At 38.0% G+C, this 11,591-nt stretch overlaps 1 protein-coding gene across 1 annotated transcript; it reads left to right on the top strand.

Moving 5' to 3' along the window:
• Positions 1 to 872: 872 nt before the first annotated feature.
• Positions 873 to 5,447, top strand: LOC138310609 (microfibril-associated glycoprotein 4-like). Its single transcript, XM_069251885.1, has 5 exons — positions 873 to 1,003; positions 1,765 to 1,895; positions 2,460 to 2,556; positions 3,502 to 3,666; positions 5,003 to 5,447. Exons 1-5 carry the CDS (start codon positions 922 to 924, stop codon positions 5,281 to 5,283), a joined length of 756 nt encoding a protein of 251 aa, XP_069107986.1. The 5' UTR covers positions 873 to 921; the 3' UTR covers positions 5,284 to 5,447.
• Positions 5,448 to 11,591: the final 6,144 nt, after the last annotated feature.

The following is an 11,591-nucleotide window of genomic DNA, read 5'->3' as shown; positions in this document are numbered from 1 at the left end:
AGGTCCACTTCTGTGTTAAGTAGAATCATAAAAACGAAGGACTTTGACCTCCACTCATATCTTGTGGTATTGCATCAGTACCAACAAAATAACATACAGCATATAACTTCACTGGTAACGCCTTCCTTGAGACGTTTTAAACACAAAATGTAAGGCCCACTACCTTTTCAAAACAAAATATAAAGATTTCTTAACACAACAATATTAACATCAGAAAATATGAGGGCCTAAGATGAGGTTACAAAACTAAACAAATTGAAAGATTTACTCTGTAACCGATGTAAACAGTGAAGTGTTATTTACTGTTTTGCCGTGTGACGCAATTATAGTCAACTAAAATATAATGCACGACAATTACGACGACGGCAGGAAACATAAGACGACCCGTGGTATTGGAACTAACATTAAATTTATTTTAGTCAAATTGTTCAGAATGTGGTATTAAGTGTATAGTGTATAAATAACGTAATCTAATAACTTTTGTGACTCTACAGTGAAGATTCATTTCGCTGTTTTACCCTCTGACGTGCAGTAATTATGGCGATGGCGGGAAACATAAGGTGACCCGCGTTTTGAAAAGTAATATTTATTTATTTGATTTTTTTCCAGCTGGCGATGCTAAGTGTAGTAATAATGATAAACTAACAATTTTTGCGACTCTATAAAATTATCTCGTTTTACATTACTATTTCAGAAATTAAATTCGGAACTGAAGTGGGCCTATAACCACTTATAGACACATATGTCACAGGCAGTGAACATCTTATAGAAAACAGGACTTTGTTCATCTCAAAATAAGGTTACCTCTCCAATTCCTAATTATCTGCTTACAATGATATTGTAGGATAGATGTTGGTATATATATATATATATATTTACTGACGACTATTTTATCTAAACCCTATTTGTCAAGCTCAAAACATGGTTCAGGTCGTGTTTGCTCTCGTACTACTTGTGTCCCGTGCTGTAGCCGTGGTGGCACTGGATGACCAGAAGTATACGTGTAAGTTTTACATTTTATTCTTATACTCCATTTTTTTAAAGGCGACCATTCATTCGTTTACAGCCAGTTGTTTCGTATATTTCATTTTGATCCTCTCATTACTTTTCGATTTCTAACCTTAGTTAGGGTACTAACATTTTGCGATTATCAATCCACCTGTTGTACTGAGATCTCATACTTTTATACAGTTTATATTCATTTGAACCCACTCGCGTGCCTATTGACCATTTTTATCAAGATAAATATCTTAAAATTTGTATTCCACATGTACTAAACACGGTTACACGAATTCCATCGATTTTTTATCTAGACCCTTAAAACGTCTGAAAATGTTGAATAGACACTCTTGTGGGTCCAAATTGATATAAACTGTAACAAATTCTTAGTCTTCTGTGGCCTGTTGTAAACATGTAATAGGGTGCTAGTTTTCATCTTAAAGTTTTATGTGCTCTAACTCTAAAATGTTGATACAATATTATTTCTTCATTAATATATTGAAAACCATAAGGTTTGACGAATTAAGGTGTGATTCAGTAAAATAGACAATATGCCTTATGCATGTTTAGATAGAAACATTCAAAATGAATGAATTATTATAAATGGAAGAAACATATATAAGCAACAACTAGATTATGAACAATAATATTAATGTAAATTAGACATAACGAAGTAACGTTGCTTGAATCTGTAAATAACAATATCAAAATGTATCTAAAGCAATATAGAACCAATGTAAAATATATGATACGTTATATTTACAGGTATACCACGTGACTGCGAGGATGTCCGAGACGCGGGAAATACGGAGAGTGGGGTTTATACTATCTATATAAACAGGAAAAACGCTGTAAGAGTTTGGTGTGACATGGAGACGGACGGAGGAGGCTGGACGGTTAGTTACATTCTTAGCAACAGATCAAGATAATAGATGTATACCATCCCAGAACAGTAGATAGTTGACCATATCAATATGAAATAGACCCCATTATTTATCAATTATGGACCTTTGTGGAGGTTCATTCTAACCGTCATATTATAATTATAACCGAGGTCAATAATTCAGATTCTACCAGAGCATAAAAATGTATTATTTAATGGTATTACACCATAAGGACTGACTGAAATGTCTTTAATGTTTATATATGATATGTAGTTTCTCTGGCAAATGTGAAAAAAAAATTCTCTGATGTATATTTTATTTACAAGACTGAACACGTAAATGACATGTACATCAGAGAAAATCTTTGATATTTGCGAGAATGTATAATATGTATACTATACACAATATATAACAATATATAAACCTGTCATAACGACCACCTGCCTATAACGACCGTTTCACTGTGATGCCAAGTGGATTTAACTATACAATGAACCCGGTAGATCATAATAAACTGTATATTAACCCCAAACTAAGTCATTATTAATTCAACAAATAAATTGACGTGTGTTATAGGTGTTCCAGACACGGGTGAATGGATCTACTGATTTCTATAGAAAATGGGACGACTACTCTCTCGGGTTCGGAAACCTGAATCATGAATTCTGGCTAGGTAAGGCATCTTGACATATATTTAATTTATTTAACTATTTGTTCATAAGTCATGAATGTATTTGTTTCACAAATCAGAAATAAACATTTGTCTTCTCAGTGACATTTACTAGAATTGGTTCCTTAAGATCACCGTATCGATCCAGTCATGAATCAATTGTTTTCTTAAAGCCCAATTTATAAAAATTAGGTATGCATATAAATCATCTCGCTCTCGTCAACAGTTATCATAAAAAAGGGTCACATAACGAGTGATTTTTGGTTATAGAATTTATTTCGCACGATTGAGTTATTTCAAAGCTGCAAAAGACGTTTAAAATATTTTTTTTCTTACAATAGTCTGATAAAACGTCTTATAATCCTATGGTTTATTATATGAAATCATACATTCTCTATGAAGCGTATGAAGCGCAATATCCATTTTCTCATTAGTTTGACATGCATTCCACGAACAGAATAAACATCTCTTTAAAAAAATATCTATTAACTCGCTTTAATTTTTGCATAAATACATCCAGTATAACCGTCTAAAAGGTCTCATTATATATAAATTTGGAAAAAAACAAATGATGTCAGCTAAGTTACTGTAAATGTAACCATTTTACCGCATTAGCGATTTTGAACAGGAAGGACAATGATGATTTAGCATTATAACCATCGTGGCTATACAAATGATATACAAAAAAAACCAAACATTTTAACGAAGTTATTCTCTAAAAAATCGCCAAAATGATATAAGTCAAATTTTAGCGCGAATGTAAATTGTCAATTATGCTTCTTTAGCGCGGATGTATTTGCGCAAATCGGTTCTATACCGAAAATGTATTTTACAAATGTTAGCGTTGTACGTCGATCATCGCTTCAAAGGGTCAAAAGCTCTAAAATAAAGCTATTGCTGAAATAGCTACGTTATCAGTAACGTAAACACTTTTGTTTGTATTGTAAGGAAACCAGTACCTACACCACCTTACGTCGTCGGATTGGTACTCCTTGAGGATATATGTCGAAGATTTTGAAAATGAGACTCGCCTTGCCAACTACAATGTATTTACCGTCGCAAATGCTGAAGATGGATATAGACTTTTTGTAACTGGATACACAGGAGACGCAGGTGAGTTGCTTTCATTTATTTGTGTAATATGTTCTATGAAAAGAGCAAGAATTCTACTATACAAGAAGACACAACCATAAACTTACAAGTCTCCATAAAACACGCACCTCTCACATGACACACGCAAGACACCATGTAATACACGAAAGGCCGTCCTTAAATGATCCTGGCTGTTAATATGACGTAAATATAATAAACTAAATCAAACACAAAAACTGATATGTGAAGTAAAAGGTTTATTATATATCTATCATTTTATTATTTTATTTTGAAAACACATATATCATATGGTGTTGTGTATGGGTCAAGGAAGTAATATCAACAGTTGTTGACAGTTATAGACATAGGTTTTTAGGATACGAATTACACCAAATGGTAAATATAGGGCAAACAAGTAATTCTAACAGTGTGAACAAAAGATTGTCGAATTTCCGAGGCGATCTGTCCCTTTGTCAAGACACAAAAAGAGAACAAATATAATGACATTTTAAAGACGATCAAGTACACTTGAGGAGTGAAATATAGGCAAACAAGTCAAACAGGGGCTAATGCCTTAATTACCTAACATTTTTCCTCTCCTGACTCTAAATATCATGTTGCTCATTTTTAACGGATGGAGTAACGTAACTGTACTTGCCATGCACGTAGGGCTTTAGTATTGCACTGTACATGTTCCCGTATGATAATAATATGGGTTCTGTCCCCTGATTGAGACAAAAGATAGTCCATATAGGTTGTAGTTTCTGCTCCTGCTTAGCGCTCAGCATTGAAGGAATGGAACGAGTCGTTGGCCAATTGTTTATATAGTATGACCGCATGGATGTACTCTCATATGACTCTAATCTGGCGATATGTTTCAGTGTGCTAGCGGTATCAAAAAGTACAAAAGTTTCTCAGTTAATAAGAGACACAAGACGGGCATATCGCGGTGTCCGAAAACACGCAAACACTAGTACTGTACAAACGCAACATGCCGCATTCACGTGATGTCGTCCTTTAATAACCCTGTTTGTTATTACGAAGACATAAATAATCAATTACATAATGAGTACGTTATGGAAGTTTGGTTGGTTATGTGTATTCCGTCTTTGCAAATCAGAGGTATCTGCCCTTGTAGGTATTGATTGTGACGTCATGTATTGTTGCGCATATCATCATACTTTTGAAAGAAAAAACACCAATTCCGCTCACAAAATAATGACGTCACAATGAATATCTACCCACAAAGACGGATAAGTGCATGAATGCGTTGATGTGTTCTATTCAATAACATATGTTTTAGAGACAGGATTAAACAATTTACACTAAGAAAAAATGTGCTTTATTTATTTTACAGGAGATGGACTGGTCATCAGCAGTGGTAATCGTTTTAGTGCGAAGGATAAGGACTTGGATACCTGGGCACAAAACTGTGCTCAAAAGTTTCACGGTGCCTGGTGGTATAAAGATTGTCATAAGTCAAACCTCAACGGTAAATACCTTTCAGGACCGACAACTACATTCGCCAATGGCGTCGTGTGGTATCAATTTAAAGGTCATCATTATTCTCTCAAGTCTTCAAAAATGATGATACGAAGAGGTTGGAGTCTTCTACAAGGTGCAACTGCCAATCCATAGCTTTAGTTTGGGATATGTGGTAGAGAGAGTCTACAACAATATGTTGTATGTGACAATACGAGGCAGTGTATGTATCGTAAATAATTCATGTTGTCGACAAAAGTTATTATGTTATGATGCATGTTTTGTTTTTGAGGAAACAAATGCGATAATTAAACAAGCTAAACTTGATAACCTAGTTTTTTGTTATCTGTTGTTATTTTACACACATTTTCTTAAAACAAATGATATCCAGTACTTACAAATATACCTGATGTTGCTCTCATACACAAATTAATTTTAGCCCCCTGCACCCCAAAGCATACAGGTCTTTCCAAACCTAGCCACGCCACTGAACACGTATTACTGTCTCCTGGATACAAATACATAGATATATCGCAGCTTATCTCAGCTTCGTATGATGCCAAATACTTAACGCTAACTAATTTAGATCATAATGATCTACAGTGTTAATCTGTCCCAATACATGAGTTTCTAAGGTCTTCGTGATGGAACGTAAAACACTTTATATACAGGTAATGATTCTTGTACTTAAAAAGTAGGTGCTACCTTCATTAGACAGCATAATTACACAAAGACGTAAATGTTTATCATGCTCTAAAATAGTGTTGTATAATCAGCAGTGTCGCTTCAACATAAATACTTGACTTTCATTTCGACTTGTATAATCAGCAGTGTCGCTTCAACATAAACATTCGACTTTCATTTCGACTTGTATAATCAGCAGTGTCGCTTCAACATAAACATTCGACTTTCATTTCGACTTGTATAATCAGCAGTGTCGCTTCAACATAAACATTCGACTTTCATTTCGACTTGTATAATCAGCAGTGTCGCTTCAACATAAATACTTGACTTTCATTTCGACTTGTATAATCAGCAGTGTCGCTTCAACATAAACATTTAACCATTATATATATTGTTTACACTTTAGTGTGCATTTATATGCTGAGTAGTGTTTTGGCTGGTAAGGCATCAAAAGAAGGATTATCTGGTCGTTTAACTGTAACGGGAGGGGTGAACTCACGCGTGCACCCGCTCCGCGCACATGTGTGTACTGATCAACCCAGGTTCGAATTGAGTTATGATGTTAAGTACGGTATTGGCTATTAGAAGAATGAACAAAGGCGTTTAAATACTGATATTGACGTTTATTACAGAGACATAAACAAACAAAAGTAAACAATTACCGCAGCGGTTCGACTACACATACATGTTGACATGGCACTCTACACATGACGTACACAAATACTCTTTGAGACCGTCCCCCCAACCCTCATACCGCTACATTCCTATAAACCCCCATGTATATAAAGCTTTATCAACGACCACCCACCCGAGTTATACCTAAATAAGAGAGGGAAAGAAAGGTGACCGTCGGCTCACGAAGTCAATCGTAATAGCGGCGAACATACCTGCAAACACGGCGTGATAAATAAGTTCCGAGTACACAAATCCGAATAACCGTCCAATCAGAAGACCGAATCGAACGTACCTGACTAAATAATCTCGGACCCAAAGTACTCTCATTGGTAAACGAGGAAAGCGTGCAAAGTGTCGCAAGTCACCAGACAGAACAGGCGGCAAGTGCTAACTTTGGCTATAATTTGCATTACAATAATCTTAAACATCGCGAGACATATGCCTAACAACGAGAGGTAAACAAATAGGAAACGAACTGACAGAAATTTAAGAAACTAAAACCAATCCCGTTACACACCTCCCTTCTTTGAAAGGACCGAAGGTCAACCTAGGCCTTAAGAAGTCAGTAGCAGAAGACCGACGTAAACATGTCTCTAGAGTACGGACTACGAACAAGGTAAGTATTTACAATACGATAAAACATTTATAACAACTGCACCATAAGATTTAAACACAAATTACTGAAACAATAACAATAAACCAACTTCCGAAATATAATAACAACGATGCCAAATATCATATGATATCTCAACTTAGTTAACATCAGTCATAGCAACCTAAGGATTCAGAAGGCCTACCAGCTCCCATAAACACTGAACTGCCTGAACCGCTAAATGTATGCTAGTGATGTAGATATCTATATAAATCCACTTAATATCAAGGCATCAAATTCTAAATAACAGTGAAATATCAACAATATTAAACCAGCTTTATGAAGCCATAATCCACCACCACTATAGACAGCTGTAGAAATCTATGATCATCATCCAATTTCTGATAACTAAACTGGAATCTACAACTATCAACTAGAAACAAGTATAACAAAATATAATGATGAGCCACTACCATCATCCAACTATATACACAATCACCCATGGGCAGTTACGAGTATAACAACAACATAAATAAATTGTCAACAGCAATACAGGCATGTATATATAGAGTGCCACGTTTGATATACATCTGTAACATATAACCTAGTATATATACATTTAATTATCATAGCGAAATACAGACATTAATTGTCTGAACTAAATATTATCTTAACCACTGTTATCCTATATCCATTGATGTTTAAATGTCCAGTAATGGATAATTTTCTGGAAATTATAAAACTCAGAGCAAGGTGAGAGTATTAAAACCAAAATATGGTATAAAATAGACAGATATGATACTTTCTGATAAATTCACATAAAATTTTATAATTTTTTTTATTTTATTTTTACACACGCGAAATGTTGATACCTGAAAATAAAAATACGGACAGTTCAGTCTATTCCACCATCTCACAGTTAGCACAGGCTTCTTAGAATTCCACAAATATCATTGAAATAAACACTTATAATTTTCTTAAAAACACTGATTGAATTTTCCTTTCAGAGGACACTAATTTTGAAACTCATCGAAACATTTATCCTCCGCGGATAGAGGCACCAACTCCCTCGAGTTCCCTCTGGCCTTGACCCTAACAAACCCCTCGGGCTGTCCATTCCTCTCCTGTAGGACTACCTCCTCGTCACGGGTTTGGTATACCAGGGGAGGGGTGATGTCATGGTCGAGCCGGTAGAGTGCTGCCGCTCTCGCCCTGGCCTGTCGGACCCTCTCCCGATAGGCGGCGGCCCTCGCACTGACCGGTGCAACGGGCATCAGCGCGTCCCCGGGCGATACATACTGGGTATTGGGGACCAGCTCGCTTCTTTCCACAATATCCTTCATGGACGTCTGTGCCTCCTCCTTGGACTTCCCATGCTGCCGAGATAAATGTCGCTGCACCTGATGAGACTCCGGACTTTTGAAGCGACACAATCCACACTGGTACATGACCACTTCCGGAGAGTGTCGCTTCTTCCAGTGAAGCTTTAGGGCCTTCATGGTGGTATAGACTCTGGAGGTGCAGTTGGGACCTGGACATGGCATGCCCCCTCCTTCCACACAGGGCGGATATCCGCATCTACACTCTGCAACTCAGTGTCACTGACGTCTAGTGTAAGGTAATCCATTGTTCTGCTAACAGGCAAAATTCGAGTTTAGAATATATTACCAGAATACATGAAATGTATGTTGTAAAACAAGCTTAAAGTACAAACTTGAAGAGTTATTATTTTGAAGTTACAAATTAGAACAGGTATTAAATAATGACATAATACCTTATAACAATACAGTTTATATATATTATACAGTGCAAGTCAAATTTTGAAAATTTATTATCCTAATCCTCCACTCCTCCCCCTTCTTAAAAAGAATATAATTTATTGGGGAGAAAATATTATTTTTGGTTTAATCGCTCTCCCTGCTCTGGTTTTTACAGGGGTCTTTACATGACCAGCCCCTGTGTCCTGTTGTTGAGTGTTCTGTCCATTAACAGGTGACCCACTGTCATGGTGTACTGCTGGACCTGAAACATCATCGTCGTCCAGGATTGAGTCGTCTCCCCTAGGTGTTGGGTCGCAGTCTGCTGGGGCGCTGCTGGTTTCGGGAACAGGTTCTCCAAGGTATGGCTTGGCATGATCTACATGTATAGTTACAGGACGCCGTTCTGGTGTTTTCTGTACTTCGTAAGTAAGGTCTGAAAGTTTACGCACCACTTTATATGGCCCTGACCAACCTGTACCTAATTTGTTTTGTAAACTAGGGGGATACCATCTCCAAATCAGGTCGCCTATGTTGTAACTACGTGCCTTTAATCCCTTATCATAGAAGTTTTTCTGTCGCTCAGCTGCAGATCCTAATCTAACTTTTACTGAACTAAATATCTCCCTCATTGTTGTCTGTAACCAATCTACGTACAGGTTGTGACACCCTTTATCTTCACCTGGAGGCCCACCAACCACAATGTCTAGGGGTAGATTAGTGTCCCTCCCCAACATAACCAAATTAGGACTACAGCCAGTACTGACGTGGGGTGTAGCTCGGTATGCGGCCAATACATAGGGTAGGTGATCATCCCAATCATCGAGGTTATCATTTACGTACATTGACAGCATCTGGATCAGTGTTCTATTCAACCGCTCTACCAACCCGTCGGACTGGGGGTGAAAGGGAGTGGTCCATGATTTTTGAATCCCCAAATAACTACCGACTAAGCTAAATAACTCGCTTTCAAACTCTGGTCCCCGATCAGTGTGGATTTGTTTTGGTGCCCCAAATCTAGCTATAAACTCTGTACACAGCTTATATGCCACAGTCAATGCTTTGTGGTCAGCTACAGCATAGCCCTCAACCCATTTGGTAAAGTAATCACACACTACTATCACATAGCTATTCCCATTCCTAGTTTGTCTTAATCCACCAAGGATATCTATAGCTATACGATCCAGGGGCTGGGAGACTTGATCTAATGTAGAACGTAATGGAGATTTCCCTAATCCCGGACCAGGTTTACGTCTGGCACATGAAATACAAATCCTACACCATCGTCTGACATCTTCGGTAAGCCCTGGCCAGTAGAACCGGTGTACTTGAGCCATTGTTTTTTCCCTACCAAGGTGTCCCCTAACCGATCATTATGTAGGTGTTTCATAATATTTGTACGAATGTTGGCTGGCGCAACTATCCTAAACTTATCCTGAGAAGCGCTAGGTTCCTGTACACACAATAACCCATCTCGGAAAACGAGCATATCCCACAGCTGACAATAGACTCGGACCTCGTATGGAAAGCCAGCCATCTGTTTCCTGCTTGGTTTATGTGTTAGTTGGGTTTTCAGACTCCTAACTTTATGGATATGTTCATCGTTTTCCTGCCATTCCTGTAGTTGTTTGGTTCCCCAGCTGTCAACCCAGTTACTTTCCTGTACCTGATTAACAATACCTATATTTTCCTGCTCTACCCCCACTCCATCACACAGTCTCCTGTCTTTGTGGAGGTCCCTAACAGAGCCCTCCCCGCTATGTTTTTCTATACTGGGTGAACAATCGGGACAGTCCTTCCTCCTGCATGAACGATGAGGTATCCGAGACAAGCTGTCTGCGTTCTGATGTGCGGACCCCGGTCGATGCTGGATTTCACAATCGTACATATCTATCACAGCAAGCCATCTCGCAAGTATTCCATCTGGGTCCCTAAAGTTTTTGAGCCATATGAGGGATGCATGGTCAGTCCTCACAAGGAACTTTCTACCATAGAGATAGTGCTTAAAATGTCTCAGTAGTGTGACGACGGCCAGTAACTCTCGGTTCGTTGTGCAATAGTTCCTCTGTGAACGGTTAAGTGACTTGCTTGCATAGGCAATCACTTTTTCATCCCCATTCTGCAGCTGAGATAGGACTCCCCCTATTCCTGTAGCGCTCGCATCACAATCTAGTATAAACTTGTCACCAGGGGTTGGGTAGGCGAGTATAAGTGCTTTAGTTAGATGAGACTTGATTTTCTCGAATGCTTCCTCACATTTTGAATTCCACATGAATTTTTGATTTTTGCAGGTCAGCTTCGTCAAAGGGGAGACAATCGAGGAAAAGTCCGGAATGAAACGCCTATAATAGCCTGCAAGGCCTAGAAAACTACGGATTTCAGGGACATTTGATGGTTGTGGCCATTCTTGGACAGCTTTAATCTTTCCCGGATTACAACTTACACCATTCTCAGATACAATGTGTCCTAGATATTCAACGGAAGTTTGGAACAGACTACATTTCTTAGCTTTGAGTGATAGCTTGGCTCCCCTCAAACAAATAAAGACTTCCCTAAGATTGGTCAGTGCAGAATGAAATGAGGTTCCATAGACAATGACATCGTCTAAGTAACAAAGACAACGAGAATATTCCATATGACCAAAAACACGCGACATCATGCGAGAAAATGTCGCTGGCGCGTTACTCAAGCCAAATGACATGACTCGAAACTGAAATAAACCCTTGTGGGTAGCAAAAGCTGTTTTTGGTTTATCT

This window comes from Argopecten irradians, chromosome 16 (genome assembly GCF_041381155.1).
Source record: "Argopecten irradians isolate NY chromosome 16, Ai_NY, whole genome shotgun sequence".
NCBI classification, from domain to species: domain Eukaryota; kingdom Metazoa; phylum Mollusca; class Bivalvia; order Pectinida; family Pectinidae; genus Argopecten; species Argopecten irradians.
This window is presented reverse-complemented; position numbering and strand designations above follow the sequence as displayed.